This window comes from Lithobates pipiens, unplaced genomic scaffold (genome assembly GCF_037356315.1).
Source record: "Lithobates pipiens isolate NorthernLeopardFrog02 unplaced genomic scaffold, aLitPip1_a1.2 Scaffold_18, whole genome shotgun sequence".
Lineage (NCBI taxonomy): Eukaryota > Metazoa > Chordata > Amphibia > Anura > Ranidae > Lithobates > Lithobates pipiens.
In genome coordinates this window covers 581,768,212-581,786,532 of record NW_027507758.1, presented here as the reverse complement: position 1 = coordinate 581,786,532, position 18,321 = coordinate 581,768,212, and the positions used below count along the sequence as shown (strand labels likewise).

The 18,321-nt window shown below is 42.4% G+C and overlaps 1 protein-coding gene across 6 annotated transcripts in view; it reads left to right on the top strand.

Moving 5' to 3' along the window:
• The window catches only part of DNMT3A (DNA methyltransferase 3 alpha), a 346,591-nt gene that overhangs the window by 254,293 nt on the left and 73,977 nt on the right, over positions 1-18,321 (top strand). For 5 of the 6 annotated variants that reach the window (XM_077489110.1, XM_077489109.1, XM_077489107.1 and 2 more), the window contains one exon: positions 17,985-18,197. In XM_077489110.1, coding sequence (XP_077345236.1) covers positions 17,985-18,197 — 213 coding nt within the window. Of the gene's footprint in view, positions 1-2,102; positions 2,228-17,984; positions 18,198-18,321 lie in introns of those variants that run through there. The other variant, XM_077489111.1, reaches the window with a different exon arrangement.

Sequence of the window (18,321 nt, the reverse complement as noted above, 5' to 3'; positions counted from 1 at the left end):
AGTGCAACATGCTGCAACGTACTAGATTGAAACTTGCAGCATGTGATAAAAAAATGTAATTGGCTTCTACTGTGAAGGTGGTGCGGTGTGTCAATCTGACACAAAACTACACCGATCTCCGTAAAGAGCCTCTGACGGAGGCTCTTTACCATGTGATCAGCCGTGTCCAATCATGGCTGATCACGATGTAAACAGAAAGAGTCGTTGATCGGCTTTTCCTCACTCGCGTCTGACAAACGTGAGTAGAGGAGAGCTGATCGGCTGCGCTGTTTATCAGCGCAGCCCCCCCTTGGATGCCCACCAGGATGCCACCAGGGATAGCCACCACACTGGACCACCAGGTATGCCACCCTAGACCACCAGGGAAATGCCAATCAGTGCCCAGGCAGCTGCCAATCAGTGCTCATCCTCAATGCCATCAGTGATGCCAGCAATGCCATCTATCAGTGCCGCCTATCAGTGCCCAGCCGTGCTGCCTATCAGTGCCACTCATAAGTACCCATCAGTGCAGCCTTTCAGTGCCCACCAGTGCCACCTATCAGTGCCCATTGGTGCCATCTCATTGGTGCCGCCTTGTCAGTGCCCGTCAGTGCCGCCTTATCAGTGCCCATCAGTAAAGGAGAAAACATACTTATTTACATTTTTTATTTTTTTTCAAAATTATTTTGTTTAGCAAAAAATTAAAAACACAGAGGTGATCAAATACCACCAAAAGAAAGCTATATTTGTGGAAACAAAATTATAAAAATGTTTTAGAGCCGGTTCACACTGCGGGCGATGCGAGGCGACACGACTTGCCTCGCCTCGATCTGACAAGTCGCCCCCGTTCTGTACAATGGAACCGTTCTGAGAGGAGCGACTCGAGTCGCTCCGACTCAGAAAAAAGGTTCCTGTACTACTTTCGGGCGACCTCGGGGCGACTTGCATTGACTTCTATACAGAAGTCATCTGCAAGTTGCCGCTGAGGTCGCGGCAGGTTGCGGCGAGGCAAGTCGGTGTCGCCTCGCATCGCCTGCAGTGTGAACCGGCCCTTAGGGTACTGTTTGGGTACAGTGTAACATGACCGCATAATTGTCATTTAAACAGCGTCGAGAGCTAAAAATTGGCTTGGGCAGTAAGGGGGTGTAAGTGCCTGGTATTGAAGTAGTTAACATGGTTTTCCTATGGATGTAGTCCACATCTGTGCATTTTATGGAAAGGGCCAGGGACTTTTTTCTGGTTTTTGGTTCTAAAGACTTCAATGGATCAAAAACGTGTATTGGAATAACGCAAAATGCACCTGGAATATGCAAACGGCGACGTGCATAGGTGTGAATCAGGCCTCAAGGTGCGTTAAAAGCAACGCACGTGCTGTGACTCCAGCTGAAATAAGAACATATGACCAGCTTGTAACACGTGTAATGTTACTAAAATGTAAACTTTTTTTTTATTATTTACTTTTTTAATCTGGTGATAAGGAACTGATGAAGATCCAGAAAAGCCCACACACGCCTTAATCAGCATAACACACACACACACGGTTTGCAATCACATTTATAAAACCTTGCCGTGAGTTTTTTTCCCTTTTTTTTTGTGGACTTTTATTACATGCGGTCCAAAGATGCACCTTTTCTCCTGAGCAATTGGTGTGATCGACGCCTTAGGAAAGAAGGCGATTTTCTGCGTCTATGCATTCAACAACGCACCGATGTTGGTGATGTGAACAAGCCACAAGGGACAATCTCTTTTGGTATTAAGTGCAAAAAGCAAATCGATTTGTGATTTGTCAGATTTAATCGGCTAACGATTTAGTCTAGTATATCCACATGATCATCTAAAAATGTCTAATGGAAAAACAGATGAAGTGAAATTTGCTGCAAATCAATAGGAACCCCAAGATGGGTTTTATAATCCTGAATCCTGCCATGAAGTAGAAGAATTAGCAGTGTGGATTGAGGCACAGCAAGTGGCCCCTTAGAAGAGGAGATGTGGGGGCCCCTGTCTCTGAGTGGCATTCAGGAAGCACATGGTTGAGTGCTGTGAGTGCATGGACAGTGTAATCCTGGAAGCTGATTGGCTGAAAAGTTTCCTGCAGGTCTAGGAGGAGGAGGAGAAGGTCAGGAGTTGAGCTCTTTGTAGAAGAAGAGGCAAGGGGGCCCCAGACATTGTCCTGATCGGCTCTGCACTGGCACCCAGAATCATGAAGAAGCAGAGGAGGAGGAGGACAGGGTGCAGGGCCCCTGACAAGGTGATGTATAGGGGACATGAAGGAGGATGGGTGTGGCTGCATGCCTGATCTGTACACTTGGTCACATTACTCTGCCTGCAGCCCTTCTTAGTGTGGCCCTTGGTGTGCAGAAAGGGCCCCAATTCCTGGGGTGTCACTACACATGTCTGCAAGGAGGTGATGCTTCTGGGCTATCTGCTGAGGAACTACAAGTCTCAGCATGCAGCCATATTAGGACACATGTCTAGACACAGGGGGAGTCACATTACAGGTGGATAGCCCTTCCTATTAGGGCTCTTGGTGTGCAGGAGGGGCCCCAATTGCTGAGATATGACTGTTATATCTTCAAGAAGGTGATGCTTGTATGCTATCTGCTGAGGAACTACAAGTCTCAGCATGCAGCCATATTAAGACACATGTCTAGACACAGAGGGAGCCACATTACAGATGAAGATTACCTGCAGCCCTTCCTATTAGGACCCTTGGTGTGCAGGATGTGCCCCAATTGCTGGGATATGACTGTTATATCTGCAAGGAAGTGATGCTTGTATGCTATCTGCTGAGGAACTACAAGTCTCAGCATGCAGCCATATTAAGACACATGTCTAGACACAGAGGGAGCCACATTACAGTTGGAGACTACCTGCAGCCCTTCCTATTAGGACCCTTGGTGTGTAGGAGGGGCCCCATTGCTGGGATATGACTGTATATTATATCTATAAGGAGGTAATGCTCGTATGCTATCTGCTGAGGAATTACAAGTCTCAGCATGCAGCCATATTAAGACACATGTCTAGACACAGAGGGAGTCACATCACAGTTGAAAACTACCTGCAGCCCTTCCTATTAGGACCCTTGGTGTGTAGGAGGGTCCCCAGTTGCTGGGATCTGACTGTAAAGCTTGCCATACATGGATAGATTTCCATTGGTACAGACCTGTGGTCTCCAAATTGCGGCCTAATGTGGCCATTTGCTTTCCTTTATCTGGCCCTTGGGACACTATTTCATCAACTGACACCAATGATGGGGTACCATGCCCCCTACTGGCACCATAAATGTGGCACTATTCTTCCATTGATGCCAACAATAGGGAACTATTACTCCCATTAAAATCAGCGATGAAGCACTGATTTTGGGGCATTTTCTGCTCCCACTGGCCCCCCTAAAGCCTGAAGGACAGTAAACTGGCTCTTCATTTAAAAAGTTTGGAGACCCCAGGTACAGACCATTCTTTCTTACCATCATAGAGTCTAGTAATTTTGTTTGAAAGCCCTGGAAATTTCCTCCAGACCTGCTATTTGAATGGAATCCAAGATGTATTAAACATGTTCCCTCACAAGATGTACGATTTTTTTACTCAACAAAAACCACATTCACAGTTAGATTTTCCTTCCAGACTTTATTTTTAACCCGCTCCTTAGAATGTTCTTGTCTCTACGGGCAAAAGCAAAGGTTGGTTAACCCCACTAACCATTAGAAAATTGAACGAACGTTCTGAAAACCAACAAAATTCTACTGGTGTATGGCCAGCAAGAAGATGCTTCTGTGCCTGAGGAACTACAAGTCTCAGCATGTGAGCACTGATGCCAGGGACAGATCTCAGTTACCCAGGTCAGAAAGAATTGACAGCTGACTGTAAGCTCTTGGGCTCAATCTCTCCCCCCTGTGTACTGGGATGATCCTTCTGTATTTATGTGATGACTTCTTGATTGTACACTGTCATGGAAAAGGTAAGTGCCATATAAATCAAGGGTAAGAATATTTTGGAATTCTCCACCACTCCCAGCCCCCTATTCACACTACTGTAGTGCGACATCAGCCGTAGTTTTTCGGTCGTCGTTGGCCGGCCCATTCATTTTAGTGGGCTGACCTACACTAGGCAAAGAAACCTATGCACCTTTTTGGGCTTCAAGCACTTTTTCACCCTGAGTTTGTCACGCGTTGGTCGCGTAAAAACGTGCTTCTTACTTAACACGTTTGGGATGCCTTTACCTACAAACCTGTGCAATTTTGCGCACGTTCACACGCTCTAGTATTGTGAATGAAGGCTCAGAGCCAAATCCTCTGTCTAGGTCTGACGTATAGATTTGTATATAAATAGCTGTACTATAGAAAGGACAAATAGAACCATTCCTCTATGGGGTTGATTTACTAAAGGCAAATAGACTGTGTACTTTGCAAAGTGCAGCTGCTCCAGAGCTTAGTAAATGAGGTAAAGCTTCATTTGAATACCCAATCACATGCATAGGAAAAAACAGCATTTTGCTTGCACATGATTGGATGATGGAAGTCAGTAGAGCTCCTGCTCATTTACTAAGCTCTGGAGCATCTTCATTTCCAGAGAGCAAAGTGCACAATCTATTTGCCTTTAGTAGATCAACCCCAATGTGTTCTGCTGACCACACAATTGGCAATTTCTTTGTTTTCTATGAGCTTTCAACTACACTTTTCTAGTTTGAGGCAAACAAATATTATAAGAAGGAAGGAAATTATAAAAAAAAAAAAAAAAGGGTTTGAGGTTGCTTCAATCTCCACCCAATTGCTGAAAAGCAAGATCTGATAATGATGGAACTGTGATTGGAAGCCGCAGAATTCTCCGGGGTGCGGTCGACGTTGGCCCCCCTTTAAGGCTGCATTCACACCTGAGCATTGGGTTTTTGAGAGTTTTTTCAGACGCTTTTTATTTATTTATTAGCCAATAGAGAAAAATAGCATCTGTTTTACCATTTGTTGCTATGCTTTTCAGCATTTCATCCACTTTTATGTATTATTTACTTATTCATTTGTTTAACTTTTTTTTGTAAGGGGTTAGGGGTTAAAGGTTAGGGTTTAAATGAATTATTTTATTTTTTTACTTATTATATATATGTTGGGTTAGGGTTAATTTTAGGGTTGGGAAGATGGGTTAATGTTAGGGTTAGGGGTAAGAAATAGGGTTGGGAAGAGGGGTTAATATTAGGGTTAGGAAGAAGGGTTAATATTAGGGTTAGAAGGAAGGGTTAATATTAGGGTTAGGAATAGAGTTAGAGGTTAATATTAGGGTTTGAGAAGAGGGGTTAACGTTAAGGTTAGGAAGATGGGTTAATATTAGGGTTAGGAAGAAGGGTTAATTATTAGGGTTAGGGGTGGGTATGAGGGGGTTAATGTTCAGGTTAGAAAGAGGGGTTAATATGGTTAGGAAAAAGGGTTAATATTAGGTTTAAGGGTTAGGAATAGGGTTAGGGGTGGGTAAGAGGGGTTAATGTTTGGGTTAGGAAGAGGGGTTAATATTAGGTTTAGGAAGAAGGGTTAATATTAAGGTTAGGGGTTATTATTAGGGTTGGGAAGAGGGGTTATTGTTAGGCTTAGGAATAGGGTTAGGGGTTAATATTAGGGTTGGGAAGAGGGGTTAATGTTATTGTTAGGAATAGGGTTAGAGTTAATTTTAGGGTTGGGAAGAGGGGTTAATATAAGGGTTAGGAATGGGATTAGGGGGTTAATATTATGGGTGGGTAAGAGGGGTTAATGTTTGAGTTAGGAAGAGGGGTTAATATTATGGTTAGGAAGAAGGGTTAATATTAGGATTAGGAATAGGTTTAAGGGTTAATATTAGTGTTGGGAAGAGGGGTTGATGTTATAGTTAGGAACAGTGTTAGAGTTAGTTATAGGGTTGGGAAGAGGGGTTCATTTTAGGGTTAGGAAGAAGGGTTAATATTAGGGTTAGTAATAGGGTTAGGGGTTAATATTAGGGTTGGGAAGAGGGGTTATTGTTAAGGTTAGGAATAGTGTTTGAGTTAATTATAGGGTTGGAAAGAGGGATAAATATTAGGGTTAGGAATAGGGTTAGGGGTGGGTAAGAGGGGTTAATGTTCGGGTTAGGAAGAGGGGTTAATATTAGGTTTAGGAAGAAGGGTTAATATTAGGGTTAGGTGTTAATATTAGGGTTGGGAAGAGGGGTTAATATTAGGGTTAGGAAGGAGGATTTATATTAGGGTTAGGGGTTATTATTAGGGGTCAATATTAGGCTTAGGGTTATTCTATTTATTTTTTATTTATAATTATTATTATTTATGTATTTCTTTGTTTATTACTTATTATTATTTATTTTTATTTAAAGTATAACTTAAGGCAAAACTGAATGTTCCCAAACATTCCCAAATGAATGTTTGTCCCTAGTAAAGTAATAGAGGGGAAATCTTCCAATGGGGACACTAGTTCTGGTGATCTGGGGGTCCCCAAGGAATTCCCTTCATTTATAAGGATTTCCTCTGACTTCCTTTTTGGCTATGGGACAGGAAGTTAAGGGAAATCTTTCCAATGGGACACAGATGGCTAAAAAAAAAAAAAAAACAGACAGGGATTATAATGCTCCCTTACTCTATCCAAAATGAAATGAAAAAAGTTTTGCCTATAGTTCTACTTTAAATAGTACATATGAGCAGAAAAACATTAAGAAACGCGCGACAAAACACTCAATAATACAATCAAAAACGTGCAAATTTCTATGGAGCTAAAAACGCTTAAAAAACACACCAATCTGCCTGATTCAAGCTAAAAATGTGATTCAGGCATTTGATGTCAGGCGACTTGTAGTAGAGATGTAAACTGTCTCCATAGAGAATACATTTTTTTTTTTCTCCTCGAGCTTCAAGCTTCAAAACGCAGAGGTGTGAATGGGACATTAATGATTGCATTCCTTGTTATCATACAGGTAGAAGAAGCAGTGATGTAGCCCATAGACTGCTATGTTTTTGGCAGATGAATTTGGTTACTGTGGGCAGCAGCTGTTTTTTTTCTCCTGGCCCATTCACACGTTGGCGTCTTCCTGTGTAATATTGGTGCACGGCAGCGCAAAATGTGTGATCTGTGTTGAGCTGATTTATGTTTTTGCAGCAACCAGTTTGGCGGATGGCGACTCTACTGTGAAGACTCACTAAGGTTAGCTTCACACCTATGGAGTTTTTGGTACATTTGAAGTTTCACAGAAATGCGCAACAATCCATTTACCAAATTTTCTATGGGTCCCATTCACATTTTTTGCAGTTTCCGGCAGTGCATTTTTTTTTAGAAAGGTACGGGGACTTTTTATACAGGCAGATTGGTGTATGTTTGGCTTCATAGACTACAATGCAATTGTATCAAAAATTAAATACAATGCACGTACACACTTTCTGGTGCTTTTTTCTTGCATGACACTAGACACCTCCTTATAGCAACATCAACATTTCCCCAAAAAATGCAAAATGCATAAAAAAACGCAAAACACGCTACAAAAACACATCAAGTGCACATGCATAGATATGAACCTAGCTTAATAAAAATGCATCAAGAGGCCCCATTCACACTTGAGATGAATGTCTGCGGGTATTTTTTGAGCGTTCATAAAGGTGTTTTTATACGTTTTAACGTTTAGCCAATGGATTCATTTGGATGAATTTATTTTTAGCCAATGGAGCTAATTTTTAGACAGGAAAGGGTTCATGCACTTTACACATGATTTTCAGACCCTGAAGCTTATTGGCGTCAAAATGCACAACTCTGCCCCAAAAGAAGCCTGTGTATTTTTTTGAGTGACGGGTTTCAAGTGACGATTCACCCAGCTGTGGGCACCATTGGCTATAATGGAAATACAGGTGTCCTGCATTGAAGTGCTGGTGAAGCACTGCTGTATTTTGGCACGCTGGCTGCATTTCCAGAAAAGGGTCAGGTGCGGTTTTGGCTGCGATTAGGCATGTTGGCAGCTCATTTGATGTGGATGGGCTGCCTCAGTTAAACGCATGTTAGCACTAGGCCTAAGGCACAATTTGTTTATGGATCTGAAAGTAGCTCCAGTATAACCGCTGTGTCTATGCACATGATGGCGTTTCGTTAGATATTGTAAAGTTGTATTTAGAGTTGTAAAAAAAAGAAATGCCCAAATCCCATGTTCAGAGATGAAATGATTTGCGTGTTTTACACATGTTCACCTGTAAGGGTTCATACATATGGGATCTAACTACTTCCCGCCTAGCATATAGTAAAATGACAGCCAAATAGTGGTTCTGTTATCCTGACTGGGCGTCATATGATGTCCAGCAGGATAAGCCGCAATTGCGTGCCCGCAGGGGTATGCAGCACGGCGATTGGTGGTGTAGTGTGTCAGTCTGACACACCGCATCTCTGATCGAGGTAAAGAGCCTATGATATATATGCCAGTGCCTCCTGATCAGTGCTGCCTATCAGTGCCACCTATGAGTGCCCATCAGTGCTGCCTATGAATGCCCATCAGTACCACCTATGAGTGCCAATCAGTGCGGCTTCATCAGTGCCGTCAGAGCAGCCTCATCAGTGCCCATCAGTGAAAGAGAAAACTTACTTATTTACAATGTTTTGTAACAGAAAACAAGAAAAACTTTTTTTTTTTTTAATTTTCGGTCTTTTTTATTTGTTTATAAAATTAGTTTTTCCCACAAATAGAACTTTCTTTTGATGGCATTTGATCATCTTTGTTTTTTATTTTTAGCGCTATAAACAAAAAAAGAGCGACAATTTTGAATAAAACACAATATTTTGTACTTTTTGCTGTTATAAATAGCCCCAATTTCTTTTTTAAAAAAGCTATTTTTTTTCCTCAGTTTAGGCCAATATGTATTCTTCTACATATTTTTGGTGATCAGTGATTTTTATTGGGACTGTGACATTATAGCGGACACTTTTGACACATTTTGGGACCATTGGCATTTATACAGCGACCAGCGATATATAAAAATGCACTGATTACTGTGTAAATGTCTCTGGCAGGGAAGGGGTTATCAAGGGGTTCCCTGTGTGTGTGTTTTAACTGTAGGGGATGGGACTGACTATAGGAGATGGGAGATCATAGTTCCCAGCTCATAGGAACTCATGATCTCTCCTCTCCTCACAGTACTGGGATGTGTGTTTTTACACACACACGCACACACACACACACGTCCCTGTTCTGCCTCTCATGCCCGTGATTGCTCGTGGCCAGCACAAAACAGATTACAGCGCACACATACAACAATGACATTTATCCTGCAAGGCTAGTTAAAAACACCTGAACATATTAAAAAATACGGGGGTTTGGTCACACTATATGGTCATATAGTGCTAGACCCACTTACTACGGCAAAGTACCTTGAATTAGTGGGTCCTACCCAAGTAATAGAATGAGAGAACCTGTGTCTCAACCATGGGAGATAAACTCCTTTATGTGGGAGAACTGAAGGGATTCCTCCTATGCACTGGTGGCCACTAATAAGAGGTAATGAAGAGGGGGAGGGGTGCTCCAGTCATAGCGCTCGCTATCGCTCGCACCCCTGCCGTGCCTGCTATCCTGATTAAAAGAATTGACGTACAGCTACGCGGGATCATGCCAAGTTGCCGCTGTATGACGGCGGCTGGTCAGCAAGTGTTTAAGAAGTGATGAAGTACTGAGGAAGGTATTTATGAACCAAGCTGTTACTTTAGTAAATCTGTCTCAAAAACCCACTGTTCTTGTTTAGCATTGCCTTGCTTTGCAACAGAATTTAAAGGGGTCCCTTACAGTTTCTAAAAGGCCTCAGAGTGAACCCAGCATTGATGGGCTGGCTGAATTTCTTGGTGTAGATGGGAGGATGTCCTGTGGAGCCCTCATTTTGCCATTTTATTGCTGTAAAATGTCATGGGAGTACTGTGGTTGGCACGATAGTATTCTTTTAATGATAATTGTCTTTTTTTCTTTCAATGTTAAGATTGAGGTTTAGATTCTCTGTAAGGGTCATCTTAAGGACTAAAGTTTAGGGTTGGTTAATGGTTGAGGGTCAGGTTGAGTTTGAGTTAAAGTCAAAGGTTAAAGGTTCATTTTTACACTTAGGGTGAGGGGGCTTTGGTTCAGGATCATTGCAGTTACTTTTCAGGTCTAGCCAACATACGCCTCCATATGAATAGGAGCAACTTCAGAAGTGTTATGAGACCAAAAGGTCACTGAAAGATTGGACCACTTGAACCGCGTAAGACTGGAGCCTCACTAGATATTTTAGTAGGTCAGTCCTGCAACTAAAATCACCAGGCATTAATCTCTGGGGTTGGTAGTTGATCGTTAAACTGATAAAGCAAATGGCTCTCAACTATTATTATGCAGAATTTATATAGCACCAACAGTTTTTGCAGAGCGTTACATTATAAAGGCAGACTGTACAGTTACAACACAATGCAAGACAAGCGGGTTAGGAGGGTCCTGCTCCTGAGAGCTTACAACCTATAGCAGGTCTCGACAAACCCCAGTCGCCAGATCTCAATGGCAACAAAAAAATTCACCCTGGCTTCTGGGCTGCCACCCGAATGCTGCACACACCCTGTGTGCCCCATCCCGCTATGTATCCTGGGCTCCTCTTGTCCATCTGTGGGCCAGGGACTAGTATAGCGGTTGCTGCTGGTTAGAAGGAGGGAGGAGAGTGGACACATGTCTGCATAATAACTGCATGTCCTGGGCGTTGGGCGATATAATTTGCGCATCCCTGGTCTTACGTAATCGCACAATGCTCCAATCATGGGCAGTTTAATGCTTCAGGATGCTACTGCAGCCTTTCTCAACCTTTTCAACACAGAGGAACCCTTGAAATAGGTCTCTGGTCTCGGGGAACCCCTTCTAAAAATTAGAAATTTTAAACTCATGCTACATTAATGTGATGGTCAGTGGGGAGAATTACTTCCTTACAGAGAGCTAAAAAGATCAATGGTGTGAGTGGGAACTTACCTGAGAGGCAGAAATTGCCCAATGCTGAAGGAACCCCTGGCAACCTCTGGAGGAACCCTAGGGTGCCACAGAATCCTGGTTGAGAATCACTGTGCTACTGCTAGTGCTACTACTACTTGTTTAGTTCACTCTATAGAGAGCTATTTATTCTTTTGAGCAATTAGTTGCTACTCCTAGCAATTACTAGTAGCTTTAGTAGCAGGGTTGAACTACTATAAATGTAATGTTTTATGTTTAATAAGAGTTTAGATTTAGCCATGTATCCCCACTGGCTCTAAATATCCAGAATTCAATTTATTGATCAGTTTGGCCATGATGCTGTGGGAAACTCGATTGAGGACAAGGGGTCATCAATTTGCCTAGAAGGACTTGAATGTCTTAAGCCAGCCATACATAGATTGAAATTCGTCTGGTTTACAGACTCTGTCGGGTTTTTCCCGATCAATTTGTGCTGCTTGCTTTAGCTTCCAGCACTGATCAGTGTATTCTGACAGCAGGGAATAGTAGTACAGGTACAATAACTCAGCATAAAGGATTCCCTTATCCACCTTGATTATATAGTTGGAGGAATCGGGTCTTTTTGTTTAATTCAACCCTCTGAACGAAAAAAAAAATTACTAATGTATTGCCTGCCTTATGCCACGTACACACGATCGAAATTATGGACGGAAAAAGGTCTGATGGTTTTCCCGACAGAATTCCGCTGAAGCTGTCTTGCATACACACGGTCACACCAAATTCCAACCACCAAGAACGCGGTGACGTTCAACACATACGACAGGACTAGAAAAAGGAAGTTCTACCTAGTAGCCAATAGTTTCCATCTTGTAGTTGAATCTGAGCATGCGTGAGTTTTTGCACGTCGGAATTGCATACACACGATCGAAATTTCCGATAGAAAGTTTTCCCATCAGGAAAATTGAGAACATGCTCTCAAATTTTTGCTGGCGGGAATTTGGCCAGCTAAATTCCGATGGAGCATACATGCGGTCGCATTTTCCGATGAAAAGCTCTCATCGGTCTTTTGCTGGCCGAAATTCCAACCATGTGTACACGGCATTAGGCAGCATTTTGGTTGGTGCAATATGATGGCCAAAGAACGCCGCAGGAGCGCTCTTTCCTCCCTGGAGTTTGGGGTAATGTTTCCCCATTTTTGTGCCAGTATGTGTGTAGCTATAGTGTAGCCCTGTAAATCACAATTGTTTGAAAGGTCTTTGTGTATATTAAAGGTAAAAGGTTCCCCTCCTCCTCCATTTAGGGAGAGGGGAAGGTTGGGATTTCTGGCAGCTCCTTCGGAATTAGGCAGACAGTGTGGCCTGAAGGGGTGCTGCGTGTTGGAACCTGAATATATAATTAGCACATGTGAGCTGCTCTGTTATTAGACAGTTACCTGACTTTCTGGGCCTACTACGACTGACAGGAGCTTATTTCAGTTTTTTTGTTTTGTTTTTTCATGTTTTAGGGCATTGCTTATATTTCTTTTTGCAGTTTATTAAAGGCTGCCGTGTGAATTATTTGTACAATAAGTAGCACCCTCAGGTTCGACCAGCTGCGAACAATCGCAGGAAACCGGGTGATCACTCGTCTGATTTTCTTATACTGTGTACCCTACTTAACTCTCGTGTATATTAAACCTAGTGTCCAACTATGAATAATAGATAAATATTGTATCTAACAGGCTTCAGAACCCAAAATGAGCTGGTATTCTTGGTGGCATACCGCTGGACGCTCCAACTATGCAGCTGGGAATGACCCCTGCTCTGATATTCGCTGTTGCTCTTACTCCTGTTTGCTTCTGCTGAGGAACTAGAAGTCCCAGCGTAATAATGCCAGCCAGCTAGTAAAGTTTGCACTTATGAGGTCTTGCAGTAATACTATACATAGCCAAAGGGCTGTGGACACTTGACCATCACATGTGTATGAGCTTGATAGACATTCCAATTCAAAAGCATTGGCAGAAATATGTACTCCCCACCCTTCTGAGAAGTCTTTCCATAGGATTTTGGAGTGCATCTGTGGCAATTTGTGCTCTTTAGGCCTCTTGCACACTGCAGCTTGAAAAAGCTTGGTACAGCTTATTTCTTTACTGAGCTAAAATACAGTCCATTAACTGCTTGCCGCCCGCCCACCATCAAATAACAGAGGGGCATTGCGGCTCTCATTCTGGGACGCTGTCCCAGAACGGGCGCTCGCGCATCCCCAGGGGCAGGCATCGCGGCCGTGCCATGTTGCTAGGACACAGGGTGACCCGATCTCTGTAAAGACCGGCAGCCGGTCACAGCCGCATCATGTCACAGCCGCTCACATGCAAAAACAGAAATTCCGGTAATCAGCTCTCATCTCAAATGCCGGTAATCGGCTCTCATTGCCTCTCACTGATTGAGTGTGTGGCGAGGAGAGCCGATCAGCGGTATCACTTCACAGGGCACATCTAGGTATGTAATCAGGGCACTGATCATAGGTGCCCTGATTACAATAAAGTGCCAGCAATCAGTGCCACCAATCAGTGCCCATTAGTGTTGCTAGTCATTGCTGGCTTTCACTGCTGCCCATTAGTGCCACCTATCAGTGCCCATCAGTACTGCCTATTAGTGCCCATAAGTGTGGCATATTAGTGTCCCCTTATCAGTGTCACCTAATCAGTGCCCATAATTGCTGCTTCATCAGTGCTCATAAGTGGCACCCCATCAGTGTAGCCTATCAATGAAGGAAAAAAATTACTTATTTAACAAATTTACTGACAAAGTAAAAAAAAAAAAACGTTTGTTTTTTTTCAAAGTTTTCGGTCTTTTTAGTAAAAAATAAAAAACCCAGCAGTGATTAAATACCACCAAAAGAGTGCTCTATTTGTGTAAAGAAAATTATAACAATTTCACATGGTTGCAGTGTAGCATTGCCACGCAATTGTCATTCAAAATGTGACATTGCTGAAAATTGCCCTGGGCAGGAAAGGGGGTTAAAGTGCCCTGTAGACAAGTGGTTAATTTTAATGTGCCTATGTGCGTAAACAAGAGCCGTGCATTCTTCAGTACAAAAAAAATTGAAAAATCTTAATTTTTTTGGTCAGTAATTTATGCCTCATGTCTGCAAATGCTCATTTGCATATTGTGCAAAGCAAAACCGCGAGAGGACGTTTTTGCGAAAATTGCGCAAACGCATATGCGCAAAAATACATACACGAAAAATGTCGGAAAAACTAGATGCTCAAACAGCAGTATCATGTGCAAGAGGCCTTAGTTCAATAGAGCATTTGTGAGGTCAGGTACTGATGTTGGATGAAGACTTCAAACAGAGAAAAAATTATGAGGCGCTCCACACTCAAATAGCCCTCCAGAAGTATATGGAATGTATTACCTTCCTAATATAACAGCGTGATTGGAATAGATGGACAAATAGATCAACGAAAAAGTCAATCATAAAACCATTGCATACACCATCAGATAAAATCAAATCAATCTTGGAGAATCGGCCCAGTACTAAACAGCAAGACAGCTGACACTAACTGGGAGATCAAATGAAGCCAACTGAGATCACAGTGGGGATATTCCTGTGTGAAATCTGAAAGTCATTCATACAACAGTGGTGCAGGTAAAGTCTCATAGTGTAGTATAAAAAGTGATTTATTGAAATACACATAAATGGAATTGCACTCACAAGAAAAGCAGTGATAATCAGCATTAGTTGGATCACATAGTCGGTCCAGCGAACCACCACTCTCAGGGAGGGAGTGAATCGACGTCTCTTACTCCGACAGGTGCCTCCTCTGCCTGGATGCCGCTCTCGAGCTGACAGGATGGAGTCTGACCTTGGACCCATTGGACTGCTTCACAATCATAGGAATTGGAAACACATTTTGGGGAGCACCTCCCCTTCTATCAGTTCCTCAACTGATGTTTAATGAGAAGACAAATAACATTCCAATTCATCTCAAAAACGTTTGATAAGGTTGAGGCTTTGTGAAGGACACTTGCGTTCCTCCACACCAAATTCATACCGTGTCCTTATGGAGCTGGATTTGTGCATCCTGGAAAAGTAAAGGGCCTTCCCCAAACTGTTACTACTACCAAGCTATTAAATGGCTGGTGATATAACTGATCATATTAAATTCTCTTTCGCGGAAAAGTTATATACTTATTGTGGGGTCACCAGTACGGTATTTGTAAATTGAAATCATATCCCCTCCCAAGCGTCTCTTCTCCAGAGAAAATAAGTTTAGTGTTCATAACCTTTCCTCATAACTAATGTGCTCCAGTCCCTTTATTAGTTTTGTTGCCCTTCTCTGGATTCTCTCCAGTTCCAGCACATCCTTCCTGAGGACTGGTGCCCAGAACTGGACAGCGTACTCCAGGTGCGGCCAGACCAGAGTCTTTTAGAGTGGGAGAATTATGATTTTATCTCTGGAGTTAATCCCCTTTTTAACGCATTCCAATATTCTGTTTGCTTTGCTTGCAGCAGCTTGACATTCCATGCCATTGCTGAGCCTATCATCTACGAGGATCCCCAGGTCCTTTTCCATCCTAGATTCCCCCAGAGGCTCTCCCCCTAGTGACTAGATTGCATTCAGATTTTTGCCACCCAAATGCATTATTTTTTTTTTTTTTCTACATTAAACCTTATTTGCCATGTTATTGCTCACCCCATTAATTTGTTCAGATTTTGTTGCAAAGTTTTCACATCCTACAAAGAAGTTATTGCACTGCTTAGCTTAGTACCATCTGCAAATACAGAGACTGTTTATCCCATCCTCCAGGTCGTTTATAAATAAATTAAATAGGATTGGTCTCAGGACAGAACCCTGGGGGACCCCACTTTCCACCCCGGACCATTCAGAGTATTCCCCATTTATCACTACCCTCTGCTTTTGCAAAATACAGATACACCACGTCTACGGGCCTTCCTTTATCTAGATAGCAGCTCACCTCCTCATAGAAGGTTAATTGGTTTGGCAAGAACGATTTTTCATGAGTCCATTCTGATTACTGCTATAGATACTGTTGTCATTGCTAAACTCTTGTGTATAGTCCAAGAGCTTGCATACAATTGATGTTGGGCTAACTGGTCTGTAATTCCCAGGGATGTATCTTGTCCCTTATTTAAATATTGGTGCTACATTTGCTTTTCTCCAATCAGCTGGTACCATTCCAGTCAGTAGACTGTTCGTAAAAATTAGGAGCAATGGTCTGGCAATTACTTGACTGAGTTCCTTAAGGATCCTCGGGTGCAAGCCATTCAGTCCTGGTGACTTATTACGTTTTTCAATTCTAATTCTGTCCTCTGTTAGCCATGAGGGTGCTTCCTGTGACGTGTCATGATGATAAACATTGCAGTTTTGGTTACTGTAACCACCTGATTCCCTCGCGAAGACTGAGGAGAAGAATAAATTCAATACCTTTGCCATCTCTCCATCCTTAGTAACCAGATTCCCTTCATCATTCTTTATGGGACCAATATGATCTGACCTCCCTTTTTTACTATTTATGTACTTAAAGAATTTCTTGGGATTTTCTTTACTCTCCTCCGCTATGTGCCTGTCGTGTTCTATCTTAGCCGCTCTGACTGCACCCTTAGATTTCTTGTTGTATTCTTTGTGAAGTTGGATGCTGATGATGATCCCTCAGCCTTGTATTTTTTGAAGACCTTCTCCTTTGCTTTTATATGCATTCCTACGTTGGAGTTAAGCCACCGAGGACTTTTGTCAGCTCTTTTAAAGTTATTTCCCATTGGGATGCACTTGCTAATACCCTTATTTAATATGATCTTAAAGCATGCCCGTTATTCCTCTTATTGTTTCCTAAGATTTTTTCCCATTTAGTATCTTCTAGCAAGGATCGTAGTTTAGGGAAGTTGGCTCTTTTGAAATTCAGTGTCTTTGTATTCCCCTTATGTTTCCTATTTTTGTGATTTATACTGAAACAAATTGACCTATGATCGCTGTTTCCTAAATTACCACATATGTCCACATCCGTGATCAGATCTGTATTGTTGGTAATCAGTAAGTCTAGTAAAGCTTTGTTTCTAGTTGGTGCATTTACCATCTGACCCATGAAATTGTCCTGCAAGACATTTAAGAACTGGCGAACCTTTGATGAATGCACGGTTCCTTCCACTCAGTCTGTGTCTGGATAATTAAAATTCCCCATTACAACGACACTTCCCATCCTTGCTGCTAATCCAGATTGTGATAGGAGGTCCGCCTCCACCCTCTGGTTAGGGGGCCTATAGCATACTCCCAGTATTACTTTCCCCTTAGTTTCCTCCCTTTGTAGCTATACCCATAAGGATTCCACCTCCTCCCTTGCTCCATTAGTGGTGTTGTCTCTCACATTCACTTGTACATCATTTTTGATAGACAGGCATACCCCTCCCCTTTTTTACCCACTCTATCCCTGTGATATAGGAAATATCCTCGAATGGTTGCCAGCCAATCATGAGAGCTGTTGAACCTCTGAAATTCCTTGAAAATGGAAATCCTCCTCGTTCAACAACAGCTCTAGTTCTCTCATCTAGTTCTCTCATTGGTGAACATGCCACGTAGTTTACACTGGTTGAATACTATCTCCTTATTGGGTGTTCTGAGGTTGTAAATAGGACTTGTTGCTGTACTTCAGTTTGAGGTGTTTTAGTTAACCTTCCACTAATGCCCCAATACTACCCTCTGGAATTTGTTCCGCGCTGACTATCCTCTACCATTTGATACAGGGTTGCAGTAATAAATACATGGTGCAATTTATTAATTTAAACATCAATAAAAACAGAAATAATTAGCTGAATTGAGAACAAAATACACCCTCCCCGCAGCCTTTTCTTCCAACAACCATAGACTTACCTCCCCCAGACGGGTGTAAACTTCACTTTTACCCCTATAGAATACTGTTTTTTTTTTCTTTTCTATGAGTCTACTTTTCAATGGATGGGCACACTATTGGTAATAACTACATTATAATCGTATTGTGGTGGTCAATGTGTAGTTATTTGTAAACCTAGAACTATAATAATATAATTGCTTAGTCTGCATTGGCACCTCACAGTTCCCTCACTGATGTGCATTTTTTTTTTCTCCAGGCTGAAAAGAAGCAACAGCTGGTGGCTGTCATAAACGCCATGGAGGAAACGGTGTCCAGAGAACCTCAGAAAGAAGAAGAGCCCACCCCACCACCCTCCCAGCAGCCCACAGATCCGGCCTCCCCCACTGTGGCCACCACTCCTGAGCCTGCTGTTGCTGAAGCTGGAGACAAGACTGCCTCTAAATCAGCTGATGATGAAGCAGAGTATGAGGTATGAAGTGGGGTAAAATGTCAGGGCAATTTGTATTGCTTAAAAATTATGTTACCTTGTAATAGTATGTGCAAAGTTTTATAGTTTGATTTTTGTATTTGACCTGTATTAACAGCTCTGCCTA